The 23,103-nt window shown below is 41.5% G+C and overlaps 1 protein-coding gene across 1 annotated transcript in view; it reads left to right on the top strand.

Moving 5' to 3' along the window:
* LOC138514077 (solute carrier family 23 member 1-like) overlaps nt 1-23,103 on the top strand; it is a 1,133,216-nt gene that overhangs the window by 744,587 nt on the left and 365,526 nt on the right. Inside the window, exon 9 of the mRNA XM_069629338.1 lies at nt 6,735-6,899. Within this exon, the coding sequence (XP_069485439.1) occupies nt 6,735-6,899 (165 nt within the window). The remainder of the gene's footprint in view (nt 1-6,734; nt 6,900-23,103) is intronic.

Genomic DNA, 23,103 nt, shown 5'->3' with positions numbered 1-23,103 from the left:
GACAGGACACGGATTGGCCAAGCGACTCATGTCATGTCCGTAGACATGCAACATGCTCTCTGATTGGCTGGGGTGAAGCTTGAAGTTGTCAGATTTTTGAAAACTCCTGCCATCTTGGATTCACGTCTGGTGTCTGCAGACATCGTGGTAAAACATATAAAAAAACACAACATTGCACTTGTCAAACTTATCAAATAATCTTTGCGGAGGTGAGGGGTGATGAGGATGGGATGGAATATCGCTGCAAGAAGCAAAAAAAACCTGTGTTAACTAAAAAACATCCGAACACGAAGGAAGCACGTAGCGGTGTAGACCACGCTCACCCGTAGAAGAGTTCACATGGTAAAGTGCACGTGCACAACTTCTTCACCTGCTCTTGACATATACCGCGCCAGTCAAAACTCACAGACACTTTCTTTTTCAAACTCGCATGTGCGCTCTTAGCAGATGAATCCGAGCTCACATGTGCCTCATCCGAACACAGACACGCGTTGAAGAAAACATGCAGAAATGATGACCGCGCACAGGTGTTAACGGAAAACACGTGGCAGTGAAGACCGTACATACACGCTGTAGATAACACATACCTGCGAAGAACACGCACACGCATTGTAGAAAACACGTAGCTGCGAAGACCACGCACACGCATTGTAGAAAACATGTAGCTGTGAACACCATGCACATGCGCTGTGGAAAACACGTAGCTGTGAAGACCGCGCACATGTGCTGTAGATAACACATAGCTGCGAAGACCACGCACACGCGTTGTGGAAAACACGTAGCTGCGAAGACCGCACAGACATGTTGAAGGAATCATGTAGCGGTGTAGACCACGCTCACGCATAGAAGAGTTCATGTAGCAAAGCACACGCGCATAGGAGATTTCATGCAGCAGAGAAGTCTGTGCACAAGCGTTGGAGGAAACATGTATCAGTGAAGACCGCAACAGAGTTAGTGACACGAGCAAAACGAAAACTGTGCACGCACACATCTACTTCACCAGCTCTATGTAAAGTTTGGTGGGATTCTGTCAAGAGGGGGCAAAACTAGAGGGGGGTCCCAAAATAATGTAAAGGCTCATAAATGAGGTGCCATTTGTCGAATCTACACTTGCTTTGGCAAACTGATAATAGAGCTAGATATAAATGTTATTGAGAAGTTTGGTGGGATTTTGTCAAGAGGGGCGGGTCCCAAAATATTGTAAAGGCTTATAAATGTGGTGCCATTTGACAAATTTACACAAAGGTTTGCAAAAAGATTATAGATCTAGATATGAATGTTTTCGTAAAGTCTTAATGGATATTGTCAAGTGGGACCTAGGTTATATGACGATTGTTTGTGCATATATTTGACACTTTTGAAAAAAAAAACATGGGTGGATTTCCAGCAAACTTGTATAAGGAACATTGAGAATGACCTGAAAGCATGGTTTTGAAAATGTGCCTGTGTTTTATTTTTTGACCAGTGTCATAATGTAGGTCCAAAAAATAGTGATATACCTTTGGTGACTGAGGTGTAGCCTGTGGCCATGGGCAGTGGCCACATTTTCCCGGTCATGGAATAAGGTAATGATCTGGACAATTTGGATACTGGCCATGACCATGAGGGACAAAACATGGGGTTAAAGAGGCCATGTCCTCCTGGGACTGGCTTTGTGGTAAAGTTATTCAAAATTGGTATAGATTTCAAATGGAAGAAAAATGTGCTTGTGGTAATATGGTCACAGAGTTCTCTTTTTGCCTTCTGTAGGCTGCCATGGAAAGCTAAGAGGGCCCCTGTATGGAACCGCGCTTTTCCTTTCCATGGTGGCCATCTCACTAAAGGATTTTGCTTCTTACACGGCGTCCAGGTGTGGTAAGAAAAATCTTTTTTTTTAGCACCCCGGGTTCCCGCTTTGGGAACCTAGGGTGCTAATGGCCTTCATCCCCATTACAGGGGCTGAAATGGGTTGTTAATGGTCCAGAGACCTTGTTATCCACCCTCGCTTCGTTTGGGCTGGTAACTTGGGCTGCCGGCTGATATGCACCGTTCCAGTCCCTGGAACGGAGGATGAAAGCCACAATATTCCCATAAGCATAACACAAAATGCAAATGGAAATGTTGGAAAATCTTAATGAGTCTATGTACTTTACTGAGAAATAAAAAGTAGATGGAGGCCATAAGTGTTTTGTTAGTTCTATTTTTTAACTGTGAATGGTGGTTCCTAAAAGAAGATTACTTTTTTTGTTTTTGGATGTATTTTTTGTTTTGGCAGGAGAGCTAAGAACAAAAGGTGGGGAGGGAAATGAGGGAAGAAGCACCAGACACTAATATGGAGGGGTAGGTAGACAGGGGAACATGTTGCGCGGGTGTTATTTCTAAGGTAGGGGGCAGTGTTTCTCATGCTCCTTGATTACAGCAGTGGTGGTGGCTCTTGGGGAGGAGGGATGGCATTAGCTGATGTCATTTTAAGATAAGTAGTAGATTTGCTAAAAGTATGTACTGTGTACTAGATTGTTAATGGATAATGAGTAGGAATAGGTGTTGTAGCTGTGCAATGGAAATTTTGAAGTTGACAGTTCCTATATCAGTAGAAAATGCAGTTCCGAATTGTCCGCGAAGCACAGATCTTATCGTGAAGTGCGGACGGGTTCTCTGACACGTCATCATCCTGCGCGCCAGCGTATGGTCATCTCGCACTGTCTGGAAGGTTTGCAATGAAGTCAGATGTTCGTAGACATCTACGAATGCAAAACTAGTTGAAATATTTGCAAAAAATGTATAGAAGTGTTAAAAATGATTCTAGAAGGTGGGAAATGGCAGAGTTTTAAGGTGAACTTTGTAAATTGGACTCAAATATTGCTATATTGGGTAAGTATGATATCAGTAAGTTGTACGAAAATAGCATGCACTGGTAAAAACCCATGAAATTCACTGAAAAAACTTTGTTAAAGGGACATTATGGTTAAGTTGGACTAATAAAAACCTATGAAATTCAATGAAAAATGTTGCTAAGGGGACATTATGGTTAAGTTGCACTAATAAAAACCTTTGAAATTCACTGAAAAAACTTTGTTAAAGGGAAGTTATGGTTAAGTTGGACTAATAAAAACCTTATAAATTCAATGAAAAAACTTTGTTAAGGGGATCTTATGGTTAGGTTGCTCTACTAAAAACCTATGAAATTCAGTAAAAAAAGGTTGTTAAAGGGATGTTATGGTTAAGTTGCGCTACTAAAAACCTATGAAATTCAGTAAAAAAAACTTTGTTAAAGGGACGTTATGGTTCCAAGTAAAACCAAAAAAAACCTGAAATTCACCAGTTATGGTAAGCTAAGCAACCATAACTCGCACCAGCACCGTGCACTGCTAAGACTAACACCCAGGACATCAAAGATGACATCACAAGTGTCATTGATGTCATCACTGATGACATCACATTTATGACTCGCCCTTTTTTCCTTTACTGATATATCTCAGCCAGTAATAGGAACAAAAAATTCAAAAAGTACTATATTTGTAGACTTATACTTCAAATATGTTCTTACAATAATTCAATTAGGGTCCACTCACAGCATATGAAACATATACATAGTGAAAATACACACTTGAAAGACAGCAATGCTTTCTGTGTATGAAGATAATCAGTAAGGTTATCAACACGTTGTTATTGTTCTGCTGTTTTCTATTACTGTACTTTCTCTGGATATGCTCATATTTGTATTAACATTACTTTCTTTAGGGTGCAGTCACATCATGTGATAGTTATACATAGGGAGGTAGTAGCTTTGAAGCAGAGCAATCATTTCTGTGCATGAAGATAATCAGTTAGGTTATGAAGATTGTCTGGTAATACTGCTGTTTTTTTGGTTACTTCACTTTCCCTGTATATGCTCATATGTGTATGTGTTGTTGTCTTTTTGTGTTTTTTTGCAATAATGCAATTATGTAGTAAGTGGGTTTTATTAGCTACTTATTACATGTTTCACAGTACGCAAAACTCTAATAAGAAAGCATTTATAATTTTAGTATTTAACATAGCAAGGTAATTAATATTATACCTCCATCATATCTGCTGCACACTATGCCTATGTTTCTACTTGTGTACCTAAGTATATTAGAAAAATCTTCATAATAGAATTCTATTTAGATGAATGCATTGTTTAATGCACTACGTACCTCATGATATTTATTCCAATGATCCTTGACACTTTTATGTTAACATTACAATAAGAATCCCTTGTACAGACTTTTCATTAAAAGTAAATGCACATGTGATGTCATCAGTGATGTCATCAATGACATTTGTGATGTCATCTTTGATGGCCTGGGTGTTAGTCTTAGCAGTGCACGGTGGCGGCGCAAGTTATGGTTGCTTAGCTTACTATAACTGGCGAATTTCAGGGGTTTTTCGGTTTTACTTGGAACCATAATGTCCCGTTAACAAAGTTTTTTTACTGAATTTCATAGGTTTTTAATAGCAAAACTTAACCATAACGTCCCTTTAACCGTTTTTTTACTGAATATATATATATATATATATATATATATGTAGAAAGGAGAAAGAGGAAAAATGAACCGTACTCTCCGCGGCCGATTAGAAGGCCATGGTCATAGAAAAAAGAAGCACAGCTCACAGCAAAATGTAGGTCTAAAAGTTATTTAATATGTCATACAAAAAAAGGACATCAATAAAAAATAAGGCTGGAAGGCAGTAAAAAAAACAGAGGCAGGTCGCCTGTAAGCGCGACCCACACACAACTCGTTTCACACTCAACTGTATATTTTATAATGTAATATATGTATCTGTTTTTAAACAGCAAAAAGTCCCCTTGTATACCTGCAGCCAGTATTCTTCGGATAGACAAATCAAATAATTCATCGGTTAAATCCAGGATCCAAGTCACTGCAAACTGATTTTAAAGCATAGCCCTACACCATCATTCAGACAGGACATAGCATTTCATCTAACAATGCATGTCTTTCCCAATGAAAACAGACATCTTTAGTTTCAAAATGATTTACCACCACACCCAGACAATCTCAAAAGCATAGTTCAAGTCAAGAAGTGACATGCAAGTTCTTATAACAAATCGACAACCCATGAGAGTGAAGAAGGAGGGATAAAACCAGAGCAGTGTGCATAAAGCCACAATGCAATGTTCTCCTCACCACACTCATTACTATTAGGTGTGACTCCACCAGCTGACACCTACAAGCCAACAAGTATAAATGCACATGGAGAAGCATGATCATGTGCAATACATCTGGATCGTAATGTGCTCTCTGGGTGTGGGCTCCCTTAAATTTGATTCAATTGCTCTTTTCAATTTTGTCTAGTCCCTGTCCCTCTTACACTTACCCGGACTCCCTTTTCCGACCAATGCTTTCTCAAGCTCACGAGAATCCTTCACATTCAGCACGACTGTATCTCGTGGTTCAAGCTCCAGCATGCTCTCAGCAGGATCTCCCTACTGCTCTAGGCTCCTTCACATGACCCCTACTCTACTTCTAATGCTGCATGCTAGCACACGCCTATCCTAGTATTCCTCATCCATCGAAGGCTTGCACAGACTGCTCTCACGCTCTCTCTGCTTCACACTTTCTCACAGTCAGCACATACCTAACTTCTCTCTTGTTCGTGATCTCAAATATTTCACAGATGTCTGTGCCATGGCACCCTCACTTGAGATCTTATCGCAGGCTCCCCCTGGTCACACAAAGTTCTAGCACTCAAAATACCTTTAAATATCCATATTTTCCTGCACTGGCCTAGAGTCACTTTCCTGACCAATCACCCTCAAAGCGGATTTACTCTGCTGCCCTTGCACTCCCATGCTTCTTGTGTCCTCTTTGAGAGTCTCAATACATCCAAAGGTGTTAAACTGGCTTTCCTTTTCACCTATGTTTCCTCCTTCCCTCCATCCCAGTACAAGCATCATCCCTTACAGTTTTGCGTTACTAGAGTGTTCAGAAGAACAGACGGTACAGGTCAATTCTTGGACCCAAAATATGTTCCAGCATCTGCATTCAGTCACATGCATAGTAGAGGGACTGATATAACCGCTTCCTATTAATCCGGGATTGTAATTGAATACAATAGAATCCAGCTTACCTTTTTGTGGTAATAAAGACGGCATATATGCAAGCTTACATTACAAAATGTTAGTTCCTTAGCAACATTCGATCTTATAACCAGATGAGCAAGGTGAGTCTCTTCTAATCAGAAGCAGTAAATAAATAAGAAAAGGCAGGTTCACGATAACAGTAATAGCTTCTCATGCATTGTATGATGTTATCATTCGAAACAAGCTTTATATTGTATGCCATATTGGCTTAAAATCATGTTCTCAATAATAATATTGCACTATATGAAGAGTTTCATGTCGCATTCTGCCATCTTTGAGAATTGTTATAAAAAAGTGTGTTTTTTATCAATTTTTATGTCACTCAATATATCATTCTAGGATCTGCTAAGACCTGTGTCTTCTCAGACACAGTTCTACAGTGATTGTTTAGCTTGATTAGCTATACAACTTTTTCATATAAATATACAAACAAGTTTCACTAGAGACCTAGATGATATCCATGAACTAAGTGCGTTCAAATGCTAAATGTCCATTTCAATAATTAACAGTTTTCACACACATTATGCAGGAAGGGAATAAGGACTTTGGACTATAATACCCGCTGCAGGAAACTTAAAACACAGAAGCACAAGAAAGACTTTTGCCAATGCTTGTTTCTTCTCTTTAGGTCGGGAGTCGTTTGGTTCTGCAGACTACGGGTCTCCTCCTGATAGGACTGGGCTTCTTTGGAAAATTTGGATCTATTTTCATCAGCATTCCAGAACCAGTTATCGGCGGGATGTTCATGGTGATGTTTGGAATGGTGGCTGCAGTTGGTATTTCAAATTTACAGGTAATTTCTACTTCTGTTTCTATTGTGCTTGCTAATACATACATATGCTTTTGATGTATGATATGATATGATATGGCATTATAACACGCCTATACACAAGTCACCTGAAACCCCTGTCATAAAACTCTATATATATAGTTAAAGACTGTTGAAAATAATGGTGATATGCATTTGCATTTGGGATAATATACAGAATAGTGTACCACATTAGAAAGCTATTACAAGGATAAGCCACTGAATGGTTCTATTCCATCTAAGACACAAGCCAACAAAAGAAGTCCTTTATACTTTCAAATAATTCAGAGTTGACTTCCAATTCTGGCAGAGCCAGATCAGCCTTTCATCCTTCTGAAATATTATAATTATCTAATAATAATAATAATAATAATAATAATAATAATAATAATAATAATAATAATAACAATAATAATAATATATGTTTTATGTAAGTGTGTTTGCAAAATCTCTACATAAATGACTTTATTATTGTTGTTACTATGTTGAACGACTTGTGGCTGATTCGGGTATAAGGAAGGAGTATGGGAAATGACTGCTGGAAGAGCCACGTGTTCGTAACTCTGCAGAAGGTCGGATGGTCCTGGATGTACTGGATCTTGGAATGAAGGCATTTTTAGTGCTGGGAAGTGATGGCAGAGAAGGTTGAACCACTGGAGCTGGATTTGTTGAAGTTCGGGCTAGGCAGATTGTGAGTGGAGGAAGAGTGAATGATCATTGACTCGGAATAGTGTTGGGGTTACAAAGAGATGAACCAGAGGCCTATGCTCTTCAAGGCTCTGTCGGCCCTGTGTTCTCTGAGATGCATTTAGTTACAGGAAGCCAAAGGAGGGATGCTATGCATACAGGTTTCTTGGGGCTGATGAGAATGTGAGCCGGTTTATAGTCATAATGTAGAAACCAATAATGTCGAAAGTCATTTTTTCGAGAAAAAGAATGTCGAAAAAAAAATGACGAATTTTTTTTTAATGCATTTTTTTTTCGAAATGGGGGGGTTCCCCCAAGCCCCTTTTTTATTTTTTTGTTTTGTTTTACCCATTTGTTTTTATCCCGAACCCCAAAATAAATATATAATTTAAAAAAATGGAATTGGACATTTTTTTTTTCGACATTATTTTTTCGAAACAATGACCAACCACCATGTGAGCCACGTGTTCGAAGTGTTATAGGTTGTCGATAAGGAAGGAAGAAGGGTTGAAGTGCTCTCTATATTCATGTGTAAAGCTGCACTTGACCACAAAGTTAAGCTGCAGGCTAAGGCAGAGGTTGGAATCACAGACAATGCTCATGCTCACGGGGCAGGTCCAAGCAAAGAGGGTGAGTGTTGGGTTTAGTGGCTTGTGATGAGAACTTCTATCAGTCTTGTTCATTTTATGCCACTTGTCTCACAGCCACTTGCGAATAGTTGCAGACCTTTGTCACAGAATTATGGATGTGTAGTTGGGGGGTTTGTCCAGATAGAGTCTAGTGAGGGAAAGTTAGAAATACTTTTCTGAAAGGGCACATATTGTCATGCTGCAGCCATATTATACAAGGAGCCATGATACACTAAGGCATTATGCTGCATTATTAACAGAATATGTGAGCTATTAATTTAAGTTGTACATCAGTCAAACTAAAGGATATTCTAAATAAACAGTCTTTAATATACAAAAGTGATATTTGGATTAAAAACGTGAAGTGACTAAATATTCCTCATTTGAGATATTTGATTAGCATTCACCCTTGCTAAACGTGAACTGTACGAGTTCTATTTCTTAACACGAATCCCTGAGGGTGAATGAGAGCATGCACTGGGCTTCATGACTATCAACATCATCATATAAGAATGTCAATTTTAAAATGTTTTTCCAGAATGAACCCAACTATGTCTTTTTTTTTAATCTGAGAGTCAGGCGATACAGGCACCTGAATTGAAGTATCTCTTCATTGTTTGACCACGTGTTTTGAAGAAACATGGTTCTCCTTTTAATTGATGTAATGTTTCTAAGTAGCCATATTTTCTCAAGACAGCATTTGCACTTCCTGGTTCGTGATGAACAGCATTATGAGTTCAACCTGGGATTTTTATGTTGTTGCTGTTATCAAATGTGGGGCCATGTTTCTGCTGCTGAAGGATGCTGTATGTGATTTAAATTGAACTACACAATCTAGTTTGTTTGGTTTCAGCACGTGATAAAGAAGTTCTTCTCCAAAACATGTAATCATATGAGCGTTAGCTGTACAATGACATGTTAAAAACTGATAAAACGCAATAAAGTAATTGAATGAACTGAGAGCAACAATGTGAGTGTCCCATTGTTACATGTGTTCAAGCAAGAGTTTTAGAAAAGCAGAGCCATAATCAAGGAAACACTTTTTGAGGGGCACTGGTGGTTCTACATGTGGGAACAATGTTTGCACAAAACACCCAAACAATAATCGACTATGCTCCAAATAATTCTCAGCTGCAGCATTCATTGAGAACTGGGGTCTTTTTTGGGACAGAATTCCTCCTGAGTCTCAGTACCCAAATCCAATCAAAATGGTCTATGTGATGTTCAGATAAAATGTGAGGCGTGTTCATCATCCCACAAACATGGGTGACCTATTGGTGAACAACACACATATCAGGTTGGCTGTACTTTTGAAAGGTGTTTGCTGCGATACAAAAGGGTCAGTTATAAGGTCTTTCCAGAGGTCATTTAGTTGAATGAGGCGGCTATGACTATGTTATCCTGTATCATATGAATGTAGCTGAGCTCCTGCAATGCCAGTCTTATCCATGTTTTTCCAAATAAGTAAGTGATAATGAATACTATGTTATGAGTGCTCAGTCAGTCACTGAATTCCTCGCAAATCCTGCACAAAACAAGAGACCACGATGACAACTGTATGCAGTAAAACATCCCAACACCTTACAATGCACAATACTGCAGGGGAGTTACCACTCAGGTGAAAACATGTCAGAAGGAGAGATTGAAGGTCACAGGACTGGGGGTGGAAACATCTGGCAAGTGCATTCATAGGGTACATTCTGTTAGGTGTTCATCAAACAATGGAAGGATATTTACTCTGTACTAAACGTTGCGATATATAGTCGCTGGGCCATGATGAAAATCAGTATTGCACGACCTAGGTCTGGCCAGATTTTCTAATGTAAAACTGTCATCAACACCCAGTCAGTGATGCCATATTGTACTACTTAGTATAGTCTGAACAGGAGGGAAGGGGGTGCCACTTCTCCTGTGTGCCCCCTGCAATGTACAACAGTCCAGAACATTATGCAGGATAATGGAGGTGCTTGGGCTGTTTTGGGCCATGCGCTGAAAGCTAGGGCTGATGGCAACAGCTTGATCACATGGGGGTTAAAGGTTCTCTACCCTCTGATATTTAGACGTTGCATTATTTGCATCCCTACAAGTCTGAACAATAGAGCAGACAGGCAGAATACACACACATATTGCTATTGTTTGTTTTTTATTTGTTCATACATATATTGACTCAGCATGCATTTTGTTATTGATAATTGTGTACCTCAATTGTGCACTCCCGCAACCCTTGATCGCCTCAAATGGTATAATGGGTTACACCTTTACCAGGTCAAACCACAGCATTTTTGCCTCGATTTTTTGTAAAGGCAACATTTTTGCCACAATTTTATTACTGCATACCCGGTTCATGGAGTACTGGCAGTGATTTTTGAGACCGCAGAGTTGGAAGAAATGGAAGGCTTGGGTTGCAGCCTTAGGTTTGTCCTCCTCTACCTCTTTCCACAACAAATGCCCCCTGTGTTCTATCCTGACAATTGACGTTTGAAGCCAACTCCTCAATCTATTTTTGTAAAGACCCTCAAGGGTGTCATTCAGGAGCAACGCTGCGCCCAAGTTTAGATCAAGTATTGAAATTATCAGCAGAGGTGTCACAGCTAAAGAAAACGGAAATATATAACATGTTAATGTTATGGAACCTCAGGAATGGGAAGAATACAACACACAATATTGTACCCCCATATACAACTCTTTCAAAGCCAATTGAAAATGAATGCTACCATTCTTAATGGGAGTCCAGTGTACTCACATAGAAAACCAATGGAGAATGTAAATAATCACAATTGGGGAGGAGACAGGAAAGAGAAACACTCTTGTCACAATAACATGTCTTTGGTGATGAAGAGGACTTCCTCTTAGTGGCAATACAACTGTCTTGGTCTTTGGGGCATGTGCTGCTTCTGAGGACTGTCGCATGTGGTATTCTCTGAGGTAGTCATACAAGAAGTTTCATGAGTGTGTGCGTGTGTGTGTGTAATGTCCTATGTTCACAGACTATTTGTGGAATATCGGTATACTCCAATACGGCAATCTGTGAGGCCAAAGGATCACAGAGGTATGTTAAGCCGGAAGTCTGCGATATAATGAAAAAGGAAAAAGTTGTTCTTTGTTTAACAACTTTCTGTTCACCGATGGGTATTTATGTCTTCTTCTGATGCAGCTCTAAATTGACACTCTTGGTTTATTGCTACTATGCTGAAAATAATTATGGAATGTAAGGTTTGTATCCCGTCTCCAGCACCATTTTCTTTAGTGTGCATATCTTCGCTGTGTTTGGATATACACTTTTAAAGATTGTGTTGTGCTGAACTAGTTCAACATGAAACATGGGCACATCAGAATGACTTTTGTCCAAACAATGTTTGTCTCCAAACTGAAAGTTTGGAGTAACTTCCCCAATGGTTCATATGGTATGCAGTGATTTAAAGGAATAGAAAATAACGAACAACATTTATATCTAAACATTTCTAACAAAAAGAATACAGAATTTTTCACAATATAATGTGAGGTAAGGCGTTGAAGCAGGTGAGGAGGAGTTTGGGGAGGAATTATAAACAAAGGGAAATGGGGGATTGGGAGGTAAACCCCCCCAAATAAAAAAATACAAAGTTTGTATTTTTTCAGTAAAATTCTTAGATAAAATGTGGTTGTTTTTCTATTCGTTAAAATCACATATACATGGTTCATACATTACAGCGTGTCAAAAATATGTGTTTTTACTTTTTACATTGGTTTACCTGTATTGATGGTTTAAGTATTCACTGGATTCCAGTGATGTCATCAATGATGTCTATGTGTTGTCATGTGTGATGTCATCAGTGATATCACCAATGATTTAAGGTGGTGTAGCTGCCAATAGCTACTGAATTTGAGGGGGTTTCTCTCCATGAATCCATCATTTTAAGACCACTACGACTAATGTTTTGTTTACTGAATTTTATGAAGTTTGTTGAATTTAACTGACTAAACTTAACTGTCTCTTAAATGAAGATGTTTCACTAAATTTCATGATTTCTGATATGCTTTATCACACACCACCTCTAGTACTAAAGTCATTTCTTTTCATATCCTAGCACATGTCATATTCAATGTTATATGTGTGCTTCTGAGCAATGTGTCATTGGGATTTTCTGCTTTACAGGCCCATGGACCACTTGCCAGTTTGTGATAATGTGGTACAAGGTCAGGATGGGCATGTTAATGAGGGTTGAGGATGTGCTTATTAATGATGGAAAGGGACGAGGATTCAGATGATGAAAGACAGAGGGGATGAGGAATAAACATGTGCACAACATTTGTTTTGATTTAGCAGAGTTTGAAGAGATGTTTGTTCTGTGATCCCCAGTTATCAGGAGATTTCCTTATGTGAACAAAATATTTTCCAGTTAAAAAGAGAATTCTTCCCACAAAATCACTAATGTGGATAACACATCACACTGCTAACACATGCCAGTGTTGAAGCTGGAAACAGTCTAGCTGATACCTCAGTGTTACTCATGAGAAGATGAAAATGAATCAAAAGGTACCCAAAGCTCACAAAAACTCTCAAACTTACCACATGCTATTGAATTTTCCTTCACACAGCCACCATGAAGGTGCATTTCCTCCTTACTCCTCAACTAAACTAGATACTATGAGAAAAGGAAATTCAGAGGAATTGCCTTCTCCTATCTGATAGTTAAACAATGGAACTCAATACCAAAAGAAATCAGAACGACAGAAGACTACCTAATATTCAGGAAAGGACTACAGACCTGGTTCTACAAACGACACCCCTGGAGGCAAAACAAACACAGAAAAATACAGAATGAAGACCCGAAAATAAAACTACTCCACCCGTCCAGAGATCATGAGTACCACTCCTCTTCTCTTTTCCACATCCCCACAGCTCTTACGTACTACACATGCCCAGAGGGCTAGTGAAACAACCCACCAAATACATGCAATACCTGCAGACAACAAACAACCCAGACACTGGACACCACCCTTCCGGAGACAACAAGTCCAGTGCACAAAACATGCAGACCTAAAAAGTCACATGCACAGACACCCATTTCTCAATTTTCTTCACACATCAACCGAGGAGTACAACCTCTATCCTATCCCTCTCTCCCTTGCTAATCAACCTTTCCAACTTTTCTTACAGAGTCACGTGAGCGCATGGAGACAATGATAATGGCAGAGGTTTAGAAACATAACATAACTAATATAATTTTAAGCAAGTTTAAATTTCCCATGTTGAACTTCAAAACAAAAACCTAATTCTAGCAACTACATCACCAATACTCACTAAAAGACAGAGCATTTCAATAACAAAATGCATGCTTTTGAGGAATTGTGCATATACACAATATATTGCTCAGTGCCTCTGAAATGAAGATGTACTTTCAGTGATGGCTTCTGTGGAGCATTGGGTATATATGGCTGGTTAGCTAGCATGGTCTTTTCTATTGTCACATTTTTGGTAGGAGACTTTGTTCATGCATTTTTAAACCCACCATGACACTAACAATTATGGTGTTTTCACACTCACCGACTATCCCCTTTTAGCAGAAGTGATGTTAAGGTGATTGTAAACACTGGAGGGGGGTTTATGTACTCCTGCCCTCTATATGGCAGAGTGGAAGCACAGAGCACCCAAGCCAAGATTCTCTATAGGGTACCTATGGACGAGCAATCAAGGCTTTAGCTCTGAGGAGGAGATGTGGGCGTGTGCTTAAGTACAGTGTAGTCCCCAAGCCCCCACAAAGGCATGTCCACACACTATGTTAGGTGATAACACAGTTCTTTATATAAATAAGTTTCAGAATATATGCACAATCAATAACACACTTTGTACTCTGGCAATTCTAATATGGTAAATATTTGCAATGTCTATGTGGTACTACAGTTAACTCTTGGCTCCTTTAAAAAACTTTAAAATGCACAAACTGCTGACAAAAAAACTGTCTCAATGGCATACACATCAAACAGTAATGTGAATCAACAATAGAGATTGGAAGGAAGACAAGTTAGGTTAAACAATGGCAGAATTCGGGGTCCCTAACTCCAGACACAGTTCTGTGTGAGGATCCCCCCTACCGGGCAACCTGTAAATAAAGTGTATTAACAAGCCCAGTCCATATACGTTTAAATTTCTACTACCCCAATGTACTTGAGTTTAGCAGGGTCCTTCGACGGTTTGCTGATGTATCCCTCTTGAGTGTATTCCCTTTAAAGCGGGAGCCACGGGTCATCGCGATTCCTCGAAGAAAAGGTGAACAATGTCGTTCAGACAACCGCTTCGGCCTTTGCGGTGCTCATCGATGATCAGTCGTGGATGTCCTGCGAAGACGAGGCATGCGTTGCACCTCGATGATGAGAGTTTTTTGCCGCAAAGAAGATTCAATGAAGAACATAGACACAGCAAGGGCGTCGGGTCGTCATCGTTAGCGTCGATTATCAGGACTCGAACATGGCTGGCTTTTGGATCTTCAGCAGTGTCTTTGTGGACTTTGGGTGGTGGGAAGCCCACCGGCAGATTCTCCTCGGATCGTCAGTGATCTCGACTTTCTCCGGCGGCACAAAGCAGTCAACGGTGACGGCAAGGGAGTCCTTGATTTCAAAGTGTTTTAGGCCAAGGTGAAGCTTTGCGGCTCCAGTCGTCGAGCAGCACTGCATCAAACGGTCCCCACTTGTGGACAACACAAATCGACGGGCTTCCAGCGGTTACGTCAAACCTCCAAATCCTGGTGGACGATGATGGACTTTGATGTCCGGGTGATTCACTTCAGGTTCTTGGAAGACCCTGTCTCCGGTTAGCAGTCTTTCGAGAAATGAATTCCAGGGCGCTTGAAGAAGATAAGCTGGTGCACAATATTCCTGGTAGCTGTTGAAGAGGTCTCCTAGCCAGTTCTCTCTTGGATCTGTTCTTGGAGACGCGACCACTTGCGGATTGCATTGAAGAAAAGCAGCAGCAGAGCCTTCTTCTTCCATCTGGGCTTCAATGTTAAGAATCAAGTTTCGACTTAAAGGAGAGTTCCGGGACTTTTTTTTTATTGTCCCTACGGTTCGGCCATGTGTTTTTAAGCATAACTCGGTAGATCGTGGAAAACTTTCCTATGGACCTTACCCGACTTTTCGTCCATTAACGCACTCGAAATCAGCCGCCATTTTATGATAATCCTATCACTTGCCGCATCGCCCTGGCTCACCTGCTTTTGCGGCACTAAATCAAATCCCCCGCCCCTGAAACAGACTTGATCAAAACATTCATATTCCCCGCCTCTATCCGTGACGTGACTGAGCTGCGTAGGCAAACGCGCCCAGGCGTCTTATACGCGACTCCACACAGAACCAGGAAATCAACACAGATGAGCTCAAACAACACAGCGCGCCACAATTGGGAATATGAAACTGTACTTTTAAATTAAACCGCAAGATTGTAAATTTGGTAAAGTAAATTTATTTGACATCAAATGTTTTGAGAATATTCAGCGATTTGCATTTTTATTTGTTCACGTTCCGAAAAGTTCGTTTCGAGGCACACGATGTTCCTTTGCTGTACACAGGGTCTTAGATAAATGAATTTTTATTTGCTCTCGATCCAAAATATTTCGTCTTGAGGCAAGCGATGTTCGTGTGCAGTAGACATGGTGTTGGTTTACGATAAAATAAGCTCTTCGGTCGCACTGATAATCGCATGGCTATTCCAACAACGAGGCACTAGGGCACCACAACGGTCTGTATGTTGCATCTAGCCGTTAGTACCGCGTAAGGGCATACTTGTACTTGGCGATCGTCCCACAAAATGGTCAGGGTGCTAACGTTGTTCACGCGGAGAAGCAACTGGCGGTTAAAAAACCCATCCGCCGGTGTCTGGTACTCGTGACACAGACAATAATGGACGATGTATCTATTTGAAAAACATAAAAAAAGGAAATTAGTCTCACCATCAGATCTTTATTAAAATTATTCATTTTATATATTAGGTCTGGAAATTATTTCATAGCTAGGACAGTGCAACTGGGTTTTATACGTCAAGGGGGGCTGTAGGATACTGAGACAGTCCCCCAGTGCAGGGGTTGACAGGGAGTGCAGGTGGAGAGTGGAAGGGCCCAGGACCGAGATCGCAGACAGTGGACCAGTTGTAGCAGGGGAGAGGGAGAGAGAAAGCAGAAGCAAAGGTTTTGAGGTGCTTCCGTAAAAGTATGATATGATATGATATGGTATTTGTAACGCGCCTATACACAAGTGTTTCAAGGCGCGACGAGGCAGGGAGGGAGGGGAACAAGGGGAAGACAGACAAACGATCCTACTAGGCCAGGTGTCATTCAGATCGCGCAAGTGCAGAGGTAAGGGGAAAAGGAGAAAGTGCAAGGAGAGGAGGTGGGGGGGAAGTGCAGTACAAGGTAAGTAGCGTAATAAAATAATAAATAATAAATAATAAATAAAAAGGGCCCGCTTGAGGCCAAGGACAAGTCTCGCAGTTCTGTTCTGGATAAGTTGCAGAGGGCGGAGAGTGGAGGCAGGCAGATTAAGATAGAGGCTGTTACAGTAGTCCAGCCTAGAGAGAACCAGGGCTCGGGAGACAGTGAGCTTCTGGGGGAAGGAGAGGAAGGGAAGAATACCTCTGAGGAGGTGCAGCTGGTAGTGTGACTTCTTAGAGACGTCAGATATATGAGGAGAGAAGGAGAGTGTGGAGTCGAAGATGACCCCGAGGTTTTTAGCCTTGCAGGTAGGGGCGGGAAGGGGGCCAAGTAGACGGTTCTCCCCAAGATAGTGCGCGGTACAAAACAACATGCCACATAGAACGAACAAGTACAACTTAACCCGTCTTTAAAGCAACTGTATAGTAATTAAATTGCGGTATAAACTCATCTAAAGAGTTACTTACATTATATTTGCATTTTCCATTGCGTCTGTGCGTAGGGCAGCCCCGAAATACCACTCCTTCTATGCCGACGTTATTTCTTCTAATGAACGAACATGAAATGGCTTTCGTTTCTGAAATTATATTCATTATCGTTTCTTACGTGGTCCAGGCCTGTCAAGGTCAAAATACAATAGAACCTTATTCTGAGTCGTGGGCCATTCTGGCACCCGAGAAAAAATCAAAGCAGCTGACCTTCACTTCGAACGAGCAGACATTCCAAGTTAGCTACATTCAGTGTAAGGCATTCTCACAGGACTTGAAATTTACACTCCATCTTTGCATTTTGTCTGCGTGCTTTGCAGCCACACAGAACCATAAATACGGAGAGATTCTATATTTATTGAAAAATAATTTATATTACTGTTTGGTTTAATTTAATGCGCAAATGAACAAGGGTGGAGAGACACATTGCATGTACACTGAGCAATCACTTTTATTTACACAATACATAGATACACATATTCAATGGGCCTGCGACATGAGGAGACTCCAGAGCAAAGTCACAGGTGACACCCGGGTGGTTCGCACTACTGCACGGTGAAGGGAGGGGCAAGGGTGGAGAGACACATTGCATGTACACTGAGCAATCACTTTTATTTACACAATACATAGATACACATATTCAATGGGCCTGCGACATGAGGAGACTCCAGAGCAAAGTCACAGGTGACACCCGGGTGGTTCGCACTACTGCACGGTGAAGGGAGGGGCAAGGGTGGAGAGACACATTGCATGTACACTGAGCAATCACTTTTATTTACACAATACATAGATACACATATTCAATGGGCCTGCGACATGAGGAGACTTGAGAGAACAGACAATCAAATTACAATCATTTAAACCGTGATGTGTATTTCTCAATGAGTTCTTCTTTAGGTGGACATGGAACAGATGCAATGTTGGGTGGCAATGCAGTTGTCCCCTGCACAGGTTCGTTCACAGCTCCATTTATGTGCCTATCTAGGACGTCAACAATAAGTTTCTCAATAAACTCATACTGCATATCCTCAAACACTGGTTTGATCACCCATTGTTTACTTCTTTTAGTGAAGGCCTTATTGTAGCGAAGCGTCCCTAAAGTTCCGGTCGTCCTACTTTGTTGACGGCCAACATTATGGTTATGTGCCAAGACCGCTAAAAGAGTCCGATTTATCATGCCCTCCATGCCAAAATGCAATCGTTTTGGCCTGTACTTTAGGCACATATTGTGGAACACCTCCAAATCTCCTGTGTGGCAGAATTCCGTGAGTCCACTCAAAGCTTTTGTTATAGTTTTATCAAATACAATCTTTTCAATGGCTTTGTGAGTGGGTGATGAAGGAATCAACCACTTCTTCTTCCGTGCCTCCTCTGTGGACAAATGGCCATGTTCACAATTGTGGAAATGTTGGTTCGTGTTCCATCGGTGAACATTTGTACAGTGTGGCATTACTGACCGCCATTTTTCCAGTAGAATTTCCAACGACCCTCCACATGTTTTTGAGCTCCACCAAAGATGGTTGCTGATTGACTTGGACCACTGTGAAATACCTTGCAATTCTTTTTTTTTACCTGCAGCCGACAATTTTTTATTGATTGATTTTGCAAGATGCCAAACGTCAAATTGGTGATTTATATTTTTGTACTGTTCTCTCATTGTCTTGGCAATTGAAACGTGTCTGTCCGTGGCTATCAGGTCGATCACCATTCCCCGCGATTGTAGTTCTTGCAATGATGCTACAAAGCCAACTTTCTCCATGGCCACTGAGGATGTACTTTGTGACACCTGCACGACCACCGAACTCACAATTTTCTTACTTTCCATGTCCTGAAAGTGGTAGGTGCAGTACTTGGCTGAAAATCCTGGGCTGTCGCACTGTCCATCACCGGCTAGCCTGAACCGTTTGCCCGCGAATGTACTATCAATAGACATTTTTTCCATTCTCCAAGCTTCGCTAATGGCTGGAAATAGATAATCGGTTTGGTATTTGTAGAACTGAGTTTTCGCAATGAAATGGATTCCCACAAACTGAAAGAACGACTCTAATTTTTTAAAACTTGAACCACTAAAAAGTGCAGCCGCTGCACAAAGTAGATTGCCTGCTGGCAGTTGTCCCAGCATAGGTTGTGCAGACCATGTGAAAGGATGATATTTTGTACAGGTGGCATGTATTTTAAGGTTAGTGCCTCGAATTGCACGAGTCACATTAATCAATGGCTCCCCACATACTTCCCCACCAACCAAATGCCCACATTTCATCCGAATAATAATATCAATCAAACAACTATCGAATACAATGAATTTGGCCTCTTTCCTTATACTGTCACTCTGCATCCCAGCTGGTTCGGCCTGTAACGTTGAGGACATGTCACTCACATGAAAGGTAGAATCTCTGATATCGTCTTCCGCTATGTTCAGTGATATTGATGGTGTTTCATTGTCGCCTACTTCATTCTCTTCCATTGCAACATCTGTTCCTTCTCCGGCGATGGGTGAATAAAACAATTTCTTCAACTTTCTCGCGGTCTTAGTTTTTGCGGGTGTGGATTCTGTGAATTGATCTCCGACTGCATCCGAACTACCAGGAGGACATTCACTATCAATGGCTGGTGGTGGTATAGCTCCGTTGTCAATCACTTCATATTCTTCCCATTGGCACGATGCTTCTCCAGTCTCAAGTCCCTGCCAAAAGGTTTGACAAGCAACATCTCTCGTTCGCTTCACTGTCTGTGTAGATCTAGTTCGTACACCCACTCGCAACTAGAGGACAGATTGGAAAAGGGGTGTTCAGTTTAAACACAACTTACAGTATTGAACTATTAACAGTGAAAAACAACATAATATAGTGACCAGGACACTAACCTTCTTTTGCTTTCTTTTCTTTGAAACTTTCTTGCCTCGAACTTCAACATCAGGACGCTGTTGCTCCGACTCGTGTGTATATGTCTCCACTTCCTCTTGCGCTGCAACGACTATGTTTTCCTGATAAGCACATCCATCACGCACTGACGCTCCATCGACTCCCTGAAACATAGAACTTTCATTAGTATGTATAATAATATCGAAAACACAAAATGTACTTGGGGACCAATACCCACGTACATCTCAATAGCAAAACACGAATGAACGCTTTGTGTAGAACATTCAAACGACAATTATTCACGCATTGTTGATCTAGTTAGATGGAACTGTCAAGATCCATACCTCGGGCTCCTCATAGACTTCCATTGATGATATTATTGAAGATGATGCTTCAGTGACTCCCTGAAACACAGTAATTGCATTAGTATGGTTTTCTATTTTGATAAAAAGAACATAAAGTTTGTGCAGGCGTCAACGGCTCATCTAAATAGACCTGCACAAATGATCAGTTGTCTAAAATAAATAATGGATATCTAAATATGATTCGATTTGCTCGATCGTTGGAAGTGTCACCACCCAGAAATCTGCATCAACTACTAGGGGTGATGTTCTTGTAGAAGAAGCTCCGTCATCTCCCTGAAACATAGTACTTGCGTTAATAAAGAAGGAAGTATAGCGGATGTAATCAAGTCATATGATCTCGCTTGATCGAGCTGTCAGTATCCATACCTCGAAATGCATAAGAACATCAAGGGACGATGTGACTGCGGTGCACACTTCTGCAAGCTGTTGCGCCGACCCGTAACTGCACGCTCCCCCTTCTTCTTGGACTAATGCTCCATCGACTCCCTGAAACATAGGACTTTCATTAGTAATGAACACAATATTGAAAAAAGAAGACACATAGGAGGGCGACGACAGAAGGACATATCAATGGCTAAAAACGATAGAAACATTGTGTGTAACAATCACGCTACAAGAATGCAAGATCTGATGATCTCCATCGATGGAACTGTCCTGAAACGTACCTCGAGCATCTGAGTGACATCAACGGTAGTCGTCAATACGTTGGACTCCTCAGCATCTCCCTGAAAGACAGTACTTGAATTATTTTGGATAACAATAATTATAACTGAAAGAAAAGACTAGAGGACGAGTACAAGGGTGTACCATTAGGTAAAATAATTACACGATAAATTAAAACTATTGATTTACATGCCTAAAACAAGTCAGTGGCAGAATAGCCAAGTAAGATTACCCGATAGGCGCTTGAAGTGGCTGATGACTGCAATAACGACACGGATGGAGAATCTTCCGTCTTCATATTGAGTGGATACATAAATGGGGAAATTATTGTTAGCTAATGCTACACACTACCGCAAGGCCGAGAGATAAATACGTAAACTTGACTCACCAGTGGAGGGATGTGGACGAATAGAGTGGGAATAGCGGTTGAGAGCAATTTTCGCCTCGCTCGCGGTGTGTTCTTCTTTATTAGCAATGATGTGGAGTACATGTCAGAGGTAAAGTGCCTGCTGCAGATGCGGTATCGATCACCCCTCTTGTCCGCAAAGACTTCTAGGACTCTACTTTCAAGCTCAGAGGGTGGATATCCGCAATATCGGACCCATTCTCTTATCTGATCTATTGTCTTAGGGAAAACATGCATTATAGTACCTTCAGATTTATTATGGGTCTTCGAAGGACAACCGCCAATGGAACAGGCAGGCATTGTGGAAAGTTCTGAAAAGTAAAGATCAACAATTCTCTATGAATACCATTGTGTTAAAAAATTAAATACATAAAAGGTTCAATGCAAGGTATGTTTTGGTTCTTGGAACTATACACGTTATTCACATGCGGATAAGTATTTGAATAACTTTAAAAAAATACAAAAATAATTTCACTAAACTCAGAACATGTGACTAGTTCCTTGCATGTACTGTCTTGAACGAAAAGAAATTGGACGCAAAATGAGTATGGTACATGGCCTTACCTTGACGAGCAAACAGTTAGATGCAGGGATCAGAGTAGTTTCTTGTCGTAGAACAGGGAGCAGTTCACAGGTTGCAAACTGATGAGTTTGCTCAAAGTGGTCACGGAAGTTCACAGAGACGAAGAGCAGACAACCAGCACCTTCACGGGTTGACTAGCAAAGCGCAAAGAAGTTCTCATTAGAAATATGAAGTGGGTTATAAAGAATTCGAAACAGGGGTGTGTTTGTGAATGAATGACGTGTATATGTCGTGGCATTATGCGGTTTGCAGGGGGGCGTCCCGCGTGAGGGGAGATGCTTGGCAGGAGACACGGGGTCTGGCGGTAGACATGGGAACAACAACCCATGCTCTATAGACCACTTTGAAGTGTACATGGTCTTTGGCACCTCTTGGCCTTTATCGCTCCCTGACAGCTCCACTTGCCAGCACAAGTACCCCGGTGCGAACTGCCTTTGATAGGGCGGGGGTGGATTGGGGCGGTGGTCGTGCAGACAAGACACAGGAAGACTCGTGAATGGAGACACACTTATGTGGATTGCAGGGGGCCGTCCAGCGTGAGGGGAGATGCTTGGCAGGAGACACGGGGTCTGGCGGTAGACATGGGAACAACAACCCATGCTCTATAGACCACTTTGAAGTGTACATGGTCTTTGGCACCTCTTGGCCTTTATCGCTCCCTGACAGCTCCACTTGCCAGCACAAGTACCCCGGTGCGAACTGCCTTTGATAGGGCGGGGGGTGGATTGGGGCGGTGGTCGTGCAGACAAGACACAGGAAGACTCGTGAATGGAGACACACTTATGTGGATTGCAGGGGGCCGTCCAGCGTGAGGGGAGATGCTTGGCAGGAGACACGGGGTCTGGCGGTAGACATGGGAACAACAAACCATGCTCTATAGACCACTTTGAAGTGTACATGGTCTTTGGCACCTCTTGGCCTTTATCGCTCCCTGACAGCTCCACTTGCCAGCGCAAGTACCCCGGTGCGGGCGGTGGTCGTGCAGACAAGACTCGTTTGCCGTAGGGCCTCACCAAGGAGAGGCCATCTAACTGCATGTAAGAGGCAGGCTGCAGGATCTAGTACATGGAAGGCAGGGGGGTGAGTTTATAAATACCTCAGCCTC

This window comes from Ambystoma mexicanum, chromosome 12 (assembly GCF_040938575.1).
Source record: "Ambystoma mexicanum isolate Mex_15411 chromosome 12, UKY_AmexF1_1, whole genome shotgun sequence".
NCBI lineage: Eukaryota > Metazoa > Chordata > Amphibia > Caudata > Ambystomatidae > Ambystoma > Ambystoma mexicanum.
This window is presented reverse-complemented; position numbering and strand designations above follow the sequence as displayed.